The following is an 18136-nucleotide window of genomic DNA, read 5'->3' as shown; positions in this document are numbered from 1 at the left end:
TGATAAATTACCCATTTTGCTTTTATAGTTACAATTTTTTTCTTTTTAATCCAAATACTTAAAAACATTTCTTTTTATAGTTCTTACACGTGATTATTCCCTTTTAGTATGGCATTAATCCCTTTCAGTCTTTAATTTTCAACCCAACTATAATATATTGGGGAATATTCGATTAATAAAAATTCAATGGGCCAATTTAAGAAATAAAATCATAAAAAAAGAAAACAAAAATAGTTAGGAATAGCTAAAAGGAAAGATTTTTAAGTATAGGAATTAAAAGGAAAAGATTTTGTAATTATAGGTATCAAGTGAGTTATTCAACCCAACTATAATATATTTGTGAATATTCGATTAATGAAAATCCAAAGGGTCAATTTAAGAAATAAAATCATAAAAAAGAAAACAAAAATAGTTATGAATTTCTAAAATTTAATAAATATTAGAAATGCTATTATAAATTAGAAACAATGTCAATACTTATGAATTTTCTTTGAAATTTTGTATGATTTGAGAAAATTATCACCACGATAAGTTCATTCATGCTTACTTTCTAGTTACAAATTTGAGTACTTATCTTCTTTTTTATGACTTAAGATGCTTGTTTAACCCTTTTTAGAGTTGTTATTAGGTTAATTAGGTTTTTCTATTTTGTTTTCCACTTTAAGTTAATATCTACGGTTTTTCATTGTTTTTGTAGGATTGGATAGCATAGAATCAAGTCCATATTGAAAGCCTTGTTTTTTCTTTTTCCCGTTAGCGCAACTTGATTGTTGTTCAGTGTTATCTTAAACGATAAAATATCCTAATATTTATCTGATAAAATAACGACAAAAAAATATTATGTAAAAAGTTTTTTAGTTTTTGAAAGCAACATTTTTTCTTAGAGTTAAATTGGAAAAAAAAGTTAGTTACTAATTGACAACTTTTTTTTAAAGGCACTCGTTGATAACTTGTACGAGAATAAAGGGAGTATTTATTATATTAAAATTAAAAAAACACAGCAACTGATGAAGGTATTCTTTTAAATTTGTATTTCAAAATATTTAATACTTTGGCATTGTATATTTTCTGATACACGATTATCAAATAGAATATTCAAACTCTTTATCATTCTAATAAACATTAATTAAAAGTATGTTTAAACTTCTTTTCTTCCTTTTTAAAGAACGATAATGGAAAATTGAAGCCAACTGATGAAAAACAAAACGTAAGAACTAGAAGAACATTCAACAGAGTAACAAAACTTATATGGTTTCCTATTTCTTACGACTATTGATGACTTCATTTTTTTTAATCAATCAAGGTCACCGATGATGGTCGGTGAGTGAGTGATATATTAATCTTCGTCAACTTACGCATATATATATAAAGTTCCAACTGGTCAGAAGAAATGAAGAAGGCTTATCCAAAAATAGAAAACTGAATATCAGAAACATTTTTGGGGTTGAGGAGAAGGAAGAGTAGGGGGCATAAACCATCAAGCAAAGTTCAAAACGATAAAAACAATTAATATTAACCAAAAGAAAAAAGGCAGGAATGATAAGAACAATAAACAGTAGCAGCATGAATGAAAATCATGCAAAGAAAGTGTGAGTATTGATTGTTATACAAGTTTTCTGCTTCAAAATTCAAACTGGATTTATGTTTTTGTCGGGGTTTTTTCTTTTTGGTTTAAATCAAGGAACACGCCAATGCATATGTCAAAAAAGCATATGTTGTCTCTGTTGAAAATACGTGCAAGATATAAATGCAACTAACTTACATATATAAACGTCAAGGAACAAACACAAACACGTAGGATTCTTATCCTTATATATAAGGACGGTGTTTCCAATCGCAGTGCCTGTACCCCTACAGAATTGGTGAAAAGATTTCAGAACTTTTACTCCTTGATGCTTCTAATTACTGTAATTAATTAGAACATGGATCAACGTTGAAAATTTTTTGTTGACTCAAAGTCAATGTACATATTAAGCGTCAACATACATTTATGGTTGTGTTGCACAACATACAACATATATGAATTGTCGGTGATATATCTCATCTCTCAAATACAACTTTGCCTCATCTTTTTTCTTCTTCTTTGTTTTAACCACCACACAATCAGAGTCTTTGATTTCAAGTGTACGACCTCGAGATATTTCTATCAGATTTAATTTTTTTGGTGGATTATGAAACTTATTATTACTTAATTACACTTAAAATTTGAGGATTAAACCTAATTTTTTTTCCACAAATTCAACATGTCAATTGAATTATATATATTCATTGAAAATATATAAATTAATAAGATTTGTTTTACAGAATTTCTTTTTTGTTAATCATACAAAAATGTAAAGTATTTATTAATTTTGTGATTAAATTTTCAAAAAATATGACAAGGTAACTATTTTTAGCAAAATCTTCATTATCAACAAGTTTTTTCATTAACATTAATATTCTAATCTATGACCTTATAAATTCTGAACTTAAATTGAACCAGCAACATTTAAGTGTAAAAAGTTGTATGTGATTAATTAATCTGAACTCATGATAATTATTATTTTTAATGTAAATATTCTAAAAAGTTAATTAAATTATTCATAGGTGTGAACGACATGCAATTTATAACTAAAACACTTATGAAAGAAACTCTTTACACCATATATAGTGTGAAAATGAACATGCAGTTGCAGTGACAATCCTTGTATAAAGTTTGAAGACGGTGTAAATGAACACCTCAGTTTCTTAAATTAACCGTGCGCATGTGAGGGGCATGCATAAACGAAGTCAAGAGACAACTACTAATAATTTGGTTTTTTCTTTTAAACTGGCGATTGACTAAACCTAAAAAGCATTAATGGAATAGATTAATATATAGTAATGCATGGTTGGGTCAACGACATGCTTTGGGTCAGAAATCTTTGCCCTCAATTCACTTCCCCACTACCTGCGATCGATGTTCTTACTTATGGTGTCCGTCCACATCGCTAAGCTAGTCGATGCCAGCTATATGGACAAATGGTTCAAATTCAAAATACATTTTTTTAGATCCTCACGCTACGTTGGTTCAAAGAAATTAAACATGGAGAGAAAAAAGGAGAAAAGATTAATTTTCTTATTTAATTTGGCCAACGGGGAGTGAAGGAAATGAAAAGTGAGAAAATGACCCCTCTTGTTTTTTAGGTGTTTAAATGATCCTCTTATTTAATTAACAGGGGAAGTAGAGGAGGAAAATGCATGATATATAGATATTCTTAAATAAAATTTGTGAATAAAAAAATGCTTAAATTGGTCGGTAATAAAATTTGTGGATAAAATTAGTCCTTATATGAAATGGATTTGTTACGTGTTTCTCTATATCAGTTTCTGATAGTGTTTTTGGAATTTTCAATTGGAATATTGCATTTCAAGACTGTAATTAATGTAGTTGTATTGTTGTTTCACGAAATAGACTTTCTACATCAATACTTAATAGTCATCATAAACAATATATAAAATTAGTTTCTTCATTAAATATGTTGTAGAAATAATGGATATAGACATTGATTCTAGCCATACATTCTAAATCGCTTACAGAAAAAATTAGAATGTAAAAATCTACTACTAAAAATCTTTTTTGTACTATTAAATAGAAAATAAAAGTCATCAATAAACTACAAGTTTTAAACCAAGTATTTATTGAATATATATGATGAAAACTTACAAAGTAGAAAATTTTAAAAACAAAATAACTAACATTCTTTTTTTGCAAAATGAATAATTAATACTATAAAAACTGGTTAAAAGCTAAAAAAATCAATTGAAAGCTAAAAGTTGTTAAATTAATTTATTGAATTATAAGTGTTTAATAAAATTATATGTTGAGGGATATAATAAATGTAAAATGATAGAAATATATATGTTTATACTACATTTTTATATTATTTTATATTGGTAAAAATATATTTGGATGTATTTATAATTTTAATTTTAAACTCTTGTAATTTTCTTATTTATAAAACAATAGTTTTAATTGAATGTTTTAGTTTCAGTTATGTTTTTTTTTTCATATTGTATATTCTGCTATCGATCTTATATTATATCTTAAAATATTTCTAATAAAATTTAAAATAAAATAAAAATAATATATATGGTTAAAATAAATAATTAATATAAAATATCTAAAAAATAATGTTAAATGTTGGTTGTTATGCAGTTGAAGAAAGAAAATGCTGGAAAAAAAAATAAGGAGGGAGAGAAAGGAAAGGTCGTTTAATTTCATCCTTTCTTGTAACTTTTAAGTATGTGAATATCTCTTTCTTTACGAATAAGTTTGTTTAAACTCATAAAAAAAATATTTAAAAAATAGTTCAAATATATATGTATTTTTAAGAATAAAATAAAATACATATAAATTTTTTTATTTTATTAAAAAATTCTTAAAACACATGTACTTTAAACAAACGGGTTCATTTTTGTTTACCTTTCTTATAATACTTTTTTCTTTTTTTCTGTGAACTGACTCAAGTCTTTGAAACCTTCAATGATGTTTTTTTTAGTGATCTGGCTTGTTAATTACTCATTTTTATCTCAAATATAAGATTATTTTAATTTTTTATATTAAGATCATTTTCTAATTTTTAAATATATTAATTATTTTTTCTATACATTCTTACTTAATTTTTCTTTTTTCAAATATTAATGAAAAATAATTAAATGAATAACAAGATAACAAAATATAATTTAAAAATAGCAATACAAACAATTAATATATTTAATGTAATTAATTATTTTTCTTAAAAGATGTAAATTATTTATAATAATCTTATAATTAGAAAATAAAAAATAATTAATTTTCGATATTTTTGTTTTATTATGTTGTGTGATAGACAAAAGAGAAGATATACAATGTAAATCATATTTATTTTGCTTCTTTCTTTATTATCATTACCTTATTTTATTTTATTTAAATTTGCATTGCACAGGTATATGTTATTTAAACTATAAGGTCAATACTAAAAAGGCGTAATTGATAGAGTAAAGTGGGAGAGTGTTATAAATTCCAATTATCTATAAGGTCAATAATAAAAAAAAAACTTTTTTTGGGATAACATTGTTATATTCAATTATCTAGACGCGTTAGAGTTTGTCCCATAGACTGTACCATTCCATTGGGTCCATTACCAATAATTACTTGTTAATCATTCCTTTAACACTACTTAGTCAAACTTATTGAGTCAACATTCCTAACTCATCACCCAGGCGACCATGTGATAAATTATTCGTACTAATTCATTTAGATATTGGTCGGTCTAATTTAATTTTTACTTTCTTCTTTTTATAAAAAAATGTATTAAAGATAGTTTTATAAAATTTAAAAATAGAGTGATTTTAAATACAAATTTTTAAAAAGTACTTACAAATAAGTTGATTTGAAGAACTTTATTTTATTTTTTCTTTTCTATTCCAAAATTTAAGATTATTAAAAATGCTATGCAATAAAATTTAAACTTAAAAATAATTTTCAATTAAAATTATGAAATTAAAAAATAAATGTAAATTTAAATTAACATTGGTTTTTAAGGTTAATTTTAAACAACTAAAAGTTAAAAATGTTATTGACAAGAAAAAATTTAGTACGTATTTACTTTAATTTGTTTTGAGAAAACAATAACTTTTTTGAAGAACTTAGTGATTTTTTTTAAAAAAATAAGATATTGTTTTCTTAAAACAAAAAAAAAAAATCTTCTAAACATACACTCAATTCACTTTTCATATTTTCAATTTTAACTATAAATATTAGTTACCGAAAAAATTCGTTAATACTTTACACTTACGTACGTAGAAGATAACTAAAAATAAATTAAACTCCCATGGACAAGATTAGTATTGTGTAACAGTTGGACAAATTAAAGACACTCAAGTTCATGTTAGTTACAACACTTATCCATTAATCACAAAATTTTGATATTTTTACATTTATTTTCTTTTGCATCTGTTATTCCCTCGTACATATTTTCTCTCCATCTATTTGTCACTCTCAGTCTCTTTTAATCACATAATCCCTCTTATTTTCGCCTTGTATTTTTTTTTTTTTTTCCTTTGTACTCATTTCACACTCCACCCATGACGGGGAACATTACCCTATGATATATAATCATGAAAGGGATACGTTGCACAATCTCCCAATAGCCAAGGGGCTGATCAACTGAGTCACGTTTCATTTCAAACGAACCTTCTATTCTGCTGCATATATATAATTGACCTAGATATTTAATTAGTTTGTTATACATATGTGAGTATGTGACCATACATTCTTAATCTAGATTCAAAGGTAAGTAGGTAACCAAGGATTAAGAGTCTCAAGTTTCGAGACAGCTGGGATACCACCACATTAAGTAGTAGACCTGGGATCAATTCCTATTATTAATAATTCACGTAATATATAAATTATTAGTGCATGTTGCTAACAGTGTGAAAGATCACTGTCAAGGAACAGGAAATGTTAATAAACATGTCCCAGACGACAAGAAAAGTTCCCAATTAAACAAGTCAATTCCAAGAAAATCTGAACAGTTGGATATACTCAGATTTTGTTTGCCACTTTAGCCCCAGCTATGAGTTATCAACTTTGGTTTCAGAGACAAGGATTGGAATTTGGATATGCAATTCATTGGAAACGCAGAATGTGTCCATAGTGTGTGGGTCACTGTGTCCCCTTCTCATGGTGGAGAAAGACCTGAAAAGTTAACACTCAATGGACCTTTCCTTGCACATAAACCCGACCAAAGGAAAGAACAGGATCCAACAACTTATAAACCCCACTACACTAAAATTTGGAAAAAGCCATGCTCGCCAGGGATATTTGTTGATCGAGCACCGCATGCAATCACACGTTGTAGAACAACAAAGAATCTAGATTGCAACAAAAGCATAAAACTTGTTTTCAAGATCCATCATGTACATATATACCTTAATCTAGACAAAAGATTTTATTAGATACAGGGGATAATTGGACTGGATTGTTTCTCAAAATAAGCATTTGATTTTAAGAAGAAAGAAAATGGAGGTATCGCTTATGTAGAAGGTTAGTAAAGCTAGTGTTGGGCTACCTTCACTAATTAATATTAAAAATCAATTAAAAACCACTTATTTTAGAACCGGTAAGTAATTTTATTTTTCAAATATAGTTGTCCTCAAATATTATTTTTTGGTTTTAACTTCTCATTAGTATATAACTATAATAATTCACATCAAATACAATTTATTTTAATAAAAAATACAAATTTGAAATTGGCGTGTAGTATGAATCAACGAGCTAGTGGTATATATAATGAGTCGTAGTGCATTCAATAAGAGTATATAAGTTGTTAATTATCATACTTTAATATTTTTTGGGAGAACATTATTGGATTGGATGAGTAGATATGGACATTGAAAATAAGACACTTAGGACCCTTTCACATCATATTATCATACTCCCCGCGAAGGCACGAAAGAAGAACAATATTGAGTTTTCCATATATTATTTATCATCAAGAACCGAATCTTAAAGATGTGCTCCATGTCACACTCCACAGAACTAGTGAAGCCGGCCAAGCATATATATATGCAGCATGCGGTCACAAAAAATTGCGAACTTGAATCAAACAACCAACCTTCAATTATATATCGAATTAACCTTCTTCTTCTTCTTATTTTGTTAACATGTGTTGTAAAAAAGAATATGATTCCATTTTAGTTAATTATTAATAGTTTCTATTTTGAATTTTTAATATATTTTCCCCTGAGAATTTGAACATGTGAAAACAATATATTAGATAGATAACCAATCACAATAATTTTTTAATTAACTGACTCACTAAGCAATCACATGCATTAATAATCCCATCTAAATTATTGATACAATCCTTATGTACTTTTAGATGATCACACACATATATAAAAAAAATTAACTCAATTAATTAAACAAGATGTTAAATATTATAATTTTTTTGATATTTTCTTCAATTTTTATCAAAAAAAATATATGGTGTCATATATTAATTGGGTCAATAATTTATAATAGAATTGTTTAATCTCATTTTTGTTTGAGTAAGCTAGGCAACCCAATATAAAATAGCTAAAATAAAGCCATTTTTTTCCATTCATGTATTAATTACTTCAGTTGCACAAATAGTTGCAGTCACACCCTAGCTACTTGACTGTTAGCCGTTTGTAAATAGGACAACCTACACACAAAATATCATAAGCAGCAAGCACACTCTAGACACTAGGTATAAATAAACCCTATTAGCTAAAGAAAAACAAAACCACATCTAGCTAGACTAATTAATTTCAAATGCATGCAGACTCGAACAACATCATTATTATTCTTGAAAGATATAAAGGCTCGTGCAGAACCCTGATTCAATTAATCAAGTAGCTCCAATAAGTGGTGACGTAGGAATAGGCGAGTGAGGAGACATAACACTCTCCTCAAACATCCTTGAAGAAAAACTGAGCCTAAGATTCGGTTGCCAACGTTTGAATCCCACAGGTTTCTTAGTTTCTTTACCCACGAATGCACGAATCCTGTTGAGTGCAACATCCACAGTTTCATCATCCATGTTGGCAAAGCAAACCCTAAACCAACCAGGCTCAGAACAATTGAAGGAAGAGCCTGGTGAAACATTGAGCTTCACCTCATGAATAATCACACGCCATAGCTTCAACTCAGCTTCAAACGTTGGTTCCTCCAACAAACACTTCAGGTTCATCCAGCAGAAAAGTCCAGCATTGCTTGGGAATCGAGTAATGTTAACCTCTTCAAGCCCCTTCATGAACTTGTCATGCCTTTGTTCCAACCTCCTCGAATTCTCCGAAAGAAACCTAGTTACAAACTTTTCATCCGAGAGCATTGATGCCAACATGTGTTGAGTTTGCGTAGAGACTAATCCGAAACTCGACATTTTCCTTCCACAATTCACCACTTCATCGTTGAATGAATAAACTATGCCAACTCTGAAGCCAGGGTATCCCATATCCTTAGACAAACTATAAATCACATGAATTAGGTCACGTTTGCAATGTTTCATTTCTTGAATCACTTCAGCAACGCTCACATAACTAGGGGAGCTGAAAACAGTGGCAGCATAGATTTCATCACAAACCAAGTGAATGTTTTTCTCGTTGATGAAGCTCACTAGGCTCTTCAACGTGTCCTTGTCTAATGTTGTGCCCAAAGGGTTAGAAGGGTTTGTTATGATCAACCCCTTCACGTTGATGTTGTCCTCTTTGGCTTTTTTATAAGCTACTTCAAGAGCTTCTCTTGTTATCTTGAAGTTGTTGGAGCTATCACAGTGGACAGGGATTAATTGCACCCCAGTTCTCCAACACAAGTCACGGACGAATCTGTAGTAAAATATGAAAATTAGTATATCAGTCGTTTTCATTCTGTCAAAAGCATTGATGTCATTCTTTGTGTTGTGTAATGGTAGAGGCTTGCGTGATCAAACATTGATATGACGTTATTAATCAATTAATTTTGCCTCCTCTTAATCGTGTTATAACTTTTTATAATATGAATCTAATCACCCAATCAATAGTTTAATTCTGCTTTGACCGATCGGTCATTGTGTATATATAATGTGTATTGTGGTCCATACGCATTAAGTGGATAGGTGGACAAAGAATTATAATTAAGGGTCTTGAATAAAATTTTATATAGTTATTTTCAATGAAAAATACAGTTTTTTAGAACATTCTAATTGTAAAATTAAATATATCAATGCAGAAATCAATTTCTAAAATGAAAAGAAAATTGTGTTTAGTACAACAGCAAATTCTTTGAAAAATACTATAGGATTATTTCCTTGAAAAATACAGGAATCAATTGTGTTTTTGTAAAATTAAATTTTTCTCAAAATTTGTTAATTAATGTCAAGATATCTGACAGAAAAAGAAATTCCAAAGATAGAGCTGCATGTGTGCGTAACTATAGGATTGTGCTGACGTTCCTTTTGGAATATGAGGTGACCGTACACACATTTTCATGGTTTCAAATTTTAAGGTCAATATATAGTTACCATCAACTTAGCTTGTATGATGGAGTGTATAATTTGGATTTAACATATGAACAAGAATACCATACGCTTGTGTTGACAAATAACACTGTAGCAGTTAAATTATTATCCCATGCTTGTTGACAAATAAGCTTGTGTTGACAAATTAATAACCCTGTAGCAGTTATATTAATTAAAAATATTTATAATAACTCTAAACTAGAAGATTATGAGAGAAGTTGCAAGAAGCTACATTACATATATATCTCAATACAATGTTTCATTCGTTTAGAAACAACTTTTTGCAAAAGTTTTTCAAATTAAAATAAATATAGCATGTTAAGACATTGAATTCTACCTTAATTCAAAACAAAAATATAATTATACGGCTTTATAAATGCGTGCTTTCCTTTTTCCACTTTTAACGTGTGATGGGTGAGTACTACAGTGACATACATTGAATGAACACAAGTATAATGGAAAAGAAGGTACATACCCTGGATAAAATGGGGTAGGAATCATAAAAGCATCTCCAGGATCAGCCAAGCAGAACATGATTAGTTCATTTGCCCCTGTTGCCCCTCCACTCATCAATATACGGTCTGCATCAAATTTGACCCTACCTCCTCTCACTTTTGACATAAAATTTGCCATTGCCTGAATTTTTTTTAAAAAAAAACAGAAACATTACTTATTAACAACACAGCACAACACGCGCTTACTGGTTATAAATCCTTTTATATATAACATATTTCTTTTAATTTGTTTACTTATATTAAATAGAGAATATTGAATAGCTATTTTATATATTTAAGATATTTAGTACATGTATTTTTATTAATATTTATTTTTATATAGTGATATGATAAATATTGAAAGAAAATATAAAGAGAGAAAATAAAACGAAAATTTCACGTGAGGTGAAAGTTTTACGTGAGATGATTATTCTCTTTTAAGAGGAGTACGTAATATATTTTTCGTGACATATATACTGTTTTAATTTTTATCCATTAAGATTTATTAAAAACTATAAAATAATGAGTGAATATTAAATAAAGAGTGAGACTAACATAAGTTTTTTTATTTCTAATAAATTTTTATGGTATGTACCAAATTAGAGTATGTTAAAATTAAATATATGTTGATATATAGTTGTTAGAATTTTTCTTCTTTAACTTATGTTTTTCTGTTGCTTACATTTGTGAACTCTCGCAACCCATGATAGTCCTGAAAGTTAGCAATATTTCTGAACTGATGCACTCCTTCAGGAGTGCAAATGGAAGTCTTGGGATTATTTCTTATCCACTCTTCAATCAGATCAAAGCAGAGCTGGAAAAGAAAGAAAAAATGAACACCCCCATATGAGTCAACTTATTATAATATCAGAAAACTGCATTTCATCTTTGGCTACAACAATATTTGCTAGCTCACACACATACCTGATTTTCAGCAAGACCCATCTGGATAACACCTTGAGGATTTTTTTTAGGGTGAAATGGGTTTCTATCATATGCCTTCAACCCATCAAAATATGGAGAATTCTCTCCATGTTTGTCATTGTTGGCAATCTTGGACAGAAGCTGTTGGTTCTGCATGTTTAATATTAGTTTCTCCGGAAGGTATATATATTTATATGATCACTCTAGTTTGAGTTGCAAAAGCTGTGGATTGTGCTTGCTAGGATAGCAAATTAACAAGTGCTGATGAGGAAATGGGAGAGAATATTGGCTCATATTTATAGGCAGAGGTTGAGGGTGTATCGTAGAAGATAAAAGATGACGAGGAAGAAAAATCTATTTCGAACTTCAATACTAACAAAGACTGAAGAAAAAATAAGTTAATAATGGATTTGTGTTGGTCAAATGCTAATTAATTCCGTGCGTTCTTATCATTTCATTCATTAGCTCATCACGTGTGAAAAGACCTATACGATCGACCACAAGTCACAATTAAATCCACTGTCAACTCTTTTTTTCTTTTTAAAAAATATTTTTATTCTCGGTTTAGTTGTTTAAATTAATGACTTTAGTTTTTTTATTTTTTAATCGAGAAATTTATTTTTTATTTTTAATTGAAATATTTGGTCTCTTATTTTTAAAAATTTATAATTTTAACCTCTACAATCTATTTCAAACATTTACTATATACTTTTTAATACTTTTTATAAATTAAGTTTAACAATAATTAAATAATTATATATATATATATACACGTATATCAGTCAATATTATGAAATTTTGAAATTGATAGATTTAAAAAAATAGAAAATGAAATGTTTCAATAAAATATGAAAGGATTAAGGTTTTTTATTTTTTAAAAGTAAATTATAAAATATTTTAATTAAAAAACAAAAAAACTAAGATTACAGATTTTAAAAAAATAGATAAATGAAAATTATATTTTAATCATTTAAAAGTTTCACTTGAAAGAAGATATATTAGACACATTTTATATTTAAACTTTTATTGGATCTTATGATTTGTATTAGACTTAAAGCCTTTTTTATTAATTTATCTGACTTTTAATATTTTTTTATCTTATATTTGAGTCTTTATTAATAGCCTTGATAGCCTTTACGTCAGTATTTTATCTTATATTTGAGTCTTTCCTCATAGGCCTTGATAACCTTTAGGTGAGTATAGTAAGCTAAATATTGATCGTGCAAATTTTTATTCAGTTTAACATTGTGAGAGAAAAACTCTATTTATTTCTTATAGGAACTATTCTTAGTTTTTATTTTTAAATTTCTTATCTGAGAGTGACGAATTTTCATCTTAATTTATTAATTCATTTGAATTCTGACATTATTTTATCATTTATTATCTTAATCCATATTTTTTCTTAAAAAATTAGCTAAAAAAATCAAGGGTTCGATGCTGAATTTTTTATCAATAAAAAAACTCTTATCATTTGATACCAGAGCTACATTTTCAGCATCAAGTTGTTTAGGATAATGCGATAATTGTTCTAGCATTGGAGCTTAATTTTGTTGCGATCTCGATTCGTGAATTTTCGGTTCAGGCGAGTGACGTTGCAAATCTGATCGGTGCAGAACTGAGCTTGCGCCAAGTGTTGATGCTGGTTACGTGAATTGGATGTCAAATTCTAACTTGTTTGTTCTTCGGTGGATCCAATCCTAGCCTGCTTGTGTGCGTGTTGCTGTTTTTGGTGCTGTGCGTCAATTTCCTTTGCAAATTCGTGAGTCTTCTTTCAATTAATCCTTTTTTTGTGCGTGCCTTTGATCTGTTTGAGTCAATTTTCTTTGCTTTGTCACTTACTGTCACATCTTTTTTTGCAAACTTTAGTCTCGTGTTTGTTTGTTTTAAATTGAGTCAAATTCTGCACTATATGTTCTTGAATGTTCTTCTTAATTTGTTCTTGAGAGTTGTGGCAAATTCTTTATTTTGATCCATAAAACTTTTGGTTTAAGTAAACCTAGATGCTGTTTTTTTAAATATTAAAAAGTTTGAGGACTTAGTAGCAATAGAAAAGTACTAAAAGGTAAAAACAGAAAGTGTTATGACAAAAGTAAAAAGAAATAGTGGCCAAATTACAAATATGAAACGTTTTGGGGGCCAAAATGCAATTTAAAAATACCATTGGATAAAAGAAAAACCTGCTCAATACAAATTCATTTTACACCATTGCTTAATTCTTTCATTTTTATATACTTTTGTGTCATTTTATCTCTCTTGAATATATTAGTTCTTATATAGTTGAATACTAAATTCTAGGTTTCTTAGTTTGCTCTTACCCTTGTTTTCTAATCTTATCTTTTCTTAGCATTTTAATTTGAGCTTCATTTCATTTCTTTTTTACTTTTATTGTTTGTCTTTAAAATGTATATTGATTTTGTCTTTAAGTTGTCTCTTTCTTTAGAATCTTAAGTTGAGCTTAGATTAGTTACATATTTTACTTTGAATACAAATTCTTAATTAGTGATTGAGAGAACTTCTTAAGAACTAAAAAACTAAAAAAGAGGTTGAGTGAAAAAAGGATAAGTGCGCTTATAATATAAAAAGTCTTAAAAAAGACATATACAAGTGAATATTTGAGTGAAATATTAAATTGAGTGGTGAAGTCCATGATTTTATTATATTTGTGTTAATCACTCTCTTGTAGGTGTGGCTTCATCAAGTAAAAAAAATCTAACAAGAATTTTTTTTAGAGAATACATAGAATTCAAAGTAATATTGAAAGGTTGGACAGAATGTGAAAGGGAGGAGATTGAGCCAAAAAAAAAGAGCATGGAGAAAAGAAGCAAAAGAAACACAAAAAGAGAAAGTTAGGGAGCATAAGAATATGAAGGAAATGAATTATGAAGAGAGTATTAAGAGAAATAGTCATAAGGAGAGACATGAGAGAAGTAGAAACAAATAGAGAAAGATAGAGGCAATAAGTGGTATGACAAGCAATAACTCTAAAATTTAGATTTAATTGATAGTAAATTTTGATTAAGAATGATTAGAATTTCACTATTTTATTGTTGTTTTTGATAGAATAATAGGAATTTTAATATCATTTTGATACTTGACCTATCGAATTCAAAAGAAAGAAATTATAAGAGCTTTGGAAGAAAAATAGATGAAAAAACGTGAAAAAAATTAAAAATTGGGATAATTCACTTAACACATTAGACAAATCTAATGTGTCAACTCGCTCAGCAGTCAGCATAAACTTAACGTGAAGAAACATAAAGACACACTTAACGTGAATCTCGTGTTCAACATGTCATTATACCTGCTAAGCCCAAAAGGGTGCGTTTGACGCGAGTTCGCGTGAATTTTAAACTATCTTAAGCTTATAAAATAATTAGAAAACAAAGGAGAAAAATACACCGATACTCAAAACTTTCTGTTGGATACACCCAAAGTCTGAGCATCTTTAATACGAGAGACCCTTTTTCTATAAAAATTCTTTCCTTCTCTTCCTTTATCCATCACTTTTCTTCTTCTATCTCTATCAACTTATAAAATGTAAAGCCTCTGATAATAATGAGAGACTAAATAGCATTGTTAGGAGTCTGACAAAATAAACTCTTGTAATGTAACTCTTTTTTACTATCTATTTAATGTAATTTCAATTTTATTGTTCCTTTTTATGATTTATTGTTATTAATTATATAGCCTGATCACCCATGTTCATACACCGATTTAGGAAATAATGCATTGAAGTTGATTATTTTCTAGAGAATTGGAAAATAACACCTAAATTAAATCTTGTCCATGAAAAGAGTGACGTTTGTTTAGTCTATTTTATGTATATTTAATCTTAATGTGATATTTAATCTTAACGTGATTTATTATTTTACCTTTGCAAATGAATTTAAGAAAAAAATAAATAAATTAGATTCTTCGTATAGAAAATTAAAGAAAGAGTGTGTTTTTGGGCTAAAAACTAGGATAACATTAGATAAAAAAATTATTAACATTATATCATGAATAATTTTGACATCTTAAGCTCTAACAAATTCACATTTTGAATTTATTTTTCACATTCCAAAATAATAATTAGAGAGAATTTACTTAATTTAATTCTTGCATAGATAATGAAGTTTAGTTTGCAGAAAAAAGTTTTAAATATATCATTGTCGGTGAACCCCTATTAAGCGAATCTACTGAGTCAAATTAAACATAACTGCATGACTAAGTTAATTAATATTTGGTATTTTTTTTAATTCTTAATTATTCTTTTCTGACTTTAATGTTTAGTTGGATGGTTCAGTCATATATTGACTTGATCATCCGTGTTTCTCGGTGGATATAACATGCATATAATTATTACTCGTCATGAAAAATTTTAAAGCAAAAATTAATATGTAAACGAAAATGAAATGAAAATTAATTTCGTTGAATATAAATATTCGTCTCTAACTTACTTGTAAGCCTCAATTATGTAATTTATATAAAAAATATTAATTTACTTTAGAATAAAAATGTCTTAAATTTATATTTTTTTCAAAATTATCGTGTCATTGATAACCATTTTCTCTTTTTTATGAAGTATTTGTTTGTCATTAACTACTCTTTTAATTATAAATGTTTTAGTCTAAAAACATTTAATGCAGAAAATATTATTAATTGGGTCTTACTATAAAAAACATCAAATACTATTTTAATTTGAATCTTATAATAGAACAGAGAGATTAATTTTAATTTGAGTCTTATATATAGAACAAGAGATGAGAAGATCAGAATATATAATCGGAGACATATTAATTCCTTATACGTTTTATTGTGTTTAATTATGTTGAAAAAATAATTCTTTATATGACTAATTATTTTCAAATATAGGAAGATAGGCACTGACTTGAAAAAAAGAATACTTGGCCGGTATTAGACTCTACTGTGAAAATAGTTAAGTGAAGCCTAATTATGGCACGTGCGTATCGAAGCACATTAAGTTATGTTATAGACAATTAATAGAAAGTTTGAAAGGGTCCAAACTCCAAATGGCCCTAGGGCTTGTGGGACGGCAACAACGTATCAAGCTTTGGCCCCCACACCTTTTACAAGTTCCTATTTTCAAATTGTTACTAGAGAATGTAAGGCCAGCTTAATTTGCCATGTATAGTAAACAATGACTATGAGACTAATTAATATGGGGTAGGGTTCCAATTTTCATGGGGAAAATGTCGAAACATTTTTTGGACGTGGATCACATGTAGCATATATAGAATGCAAGCTTCTACGAGGAACCGTACTTGAATGAAACTTTGAGAGCATGCATTAATCTTGGCTCAGCTAGCTAGGGTCGTCAGGATTCTCACGCGTAATTTGATCATCGCTCTTTTGAAAATAGAAGCCATGAGAAACATGAGTTTTTCACCAAATTGGCTTATAAGTTATTTTCGTTTAGACACTGCCTCTTTTTTTCATCTCTAGGACCAGATGACCAGATCAACGCAGGCACCAAAACTAACAACACCCTTTAATTTAATTTCCAGCGCAATTATCTCCTGAGCTAGAAAATTTATTATCTCATGCTAGAAAATTGAAACTCCATATGCATTATTTGGTTCCAATTCCATTTTTCTTAATTAGAAAATATAAGGTTGAATCAGTGATTAGAAAAAGAGAGGAACACAAGTTATAGATTTGAATTCTTTCAATTAAAATTTCTAATTAAATCTAATAATAAATTAATATTTATCGATAAAAGAAATTATATTTTTGTTTGCAATTTTTTTTTATGCATGAATGCATCTTGTTTCTTCTACACATGTGTGCTGCTTGCTAATTCTTTTTTAATATTGTTTATACTTTATACATTTGCTCAGAGCCTTCCACATGGCCTTGCTAGTTAATAAATGTTAGTTAATTTCTGTCCTTTACATTGCATGTTACATACATACTCACTCACGTCACGCCTGCATATATGCACATGTATGTAGAAGAGGGAGAGTATAACCATTTCTTATCATATATAATGAAGTATTAATATTAAAAAAAATTAATTTTAACTTTACGAATTAAAAAAGAATTAAAATATAAATTATTATAAAAAAATAAAAAAATCAATTTTTTAATTATAAGAATTAAAATATAAATTATAAAAAATAAAAAAAAAATTACTTTAAATATATAAAAATAAAAATATTAAAATTATAGAAACTAAATAAATAATTTAACCATAACGAGTTTTATCCTGCTGGCGCATAACAAGTTTAGTACTTCCACTTGTTAGTGGTGTAATATAATATAATTGGCCACCTTGTATTATATATGAGGTTTTATGAGACATCGGAGAATTACATACATTGATCATATGTAATGCACATCTTAACGGTAAACCACAGGCCACGTATAAGCGAAGCATGTTCGTTATAATTAAGTTTAATTCGTCATCTTATACGCACGCGGCTTTAGGTGATCTATAATTATAAAAGAAACACTCGTGTGTATTAGAAAATCATGCTTCTAGTAAGAAAATTATTTATGTAAGAGTAAGAGAAGTAAATTCCATTTATATATACAACTATGTATGGATAATTAAAATCACTTTTTTAATCATATGATTATTTTAAAAAAAAAACCTTATTCTTAAAAAAGATTTCATTAATCAAGTTGTGAGGGTTTAATTAGAAACGAATAAAGTCAAATAGTTATATATAATATAAATAAAAATAGATT

At 28.0% G+C, this 18136-nt stretch overlaps 1 protein-coding gene across 1 annotated transcript; it reads right to left on the bottom strand.

The window, feature by feature from the left end:
• Positions 1–8110: 8110 nt before the first annotated feature.
• LOC114417692 (1-aminocyclopropane-1-carboxylate synthase-like) lies at positions 8111–11687 on the bottom strand. Its single transcript, XM_028382784.1, has 4 exons — positions 11444–11687; positions 11202–11333; positions 10501–10661; positions 8111–9354 (listed from the first exon to the last, which is right to left on the bottom strand). The coding sequence occupies exons 1-4, from the start codon at positions 11597–11599 to the stop codon at positions 8379–8381; spliced, it is 1425 nt and encodes a 474-aa protein (XP_028238585.1). The 5' UTR covers positions 11600–11687; the 3' UTR covers positions 8111–8378.
• Positions 11688–18136: the final 6449 nt, after the last annotated feature.

Source organism: Glycine soja, chromosome 7 (assembly GCF_004193775.1).
Source record: "Glycine soja cultivar W05 chromosome 7, ASM419377v2, whole genome shotgun sequence".
Taxonomy (NCBI): domain Eukaryota; kingdom Viridiplantae; phylum Streptophyta; class Magnoliopsida; order Fabales; family Fabaceae; genus Glycine; species Glycine soja.
Note: the sequence above shows the minus strand (reverse complement) of the source record. Positions and strands in the feature narration are given on the sequence as shown.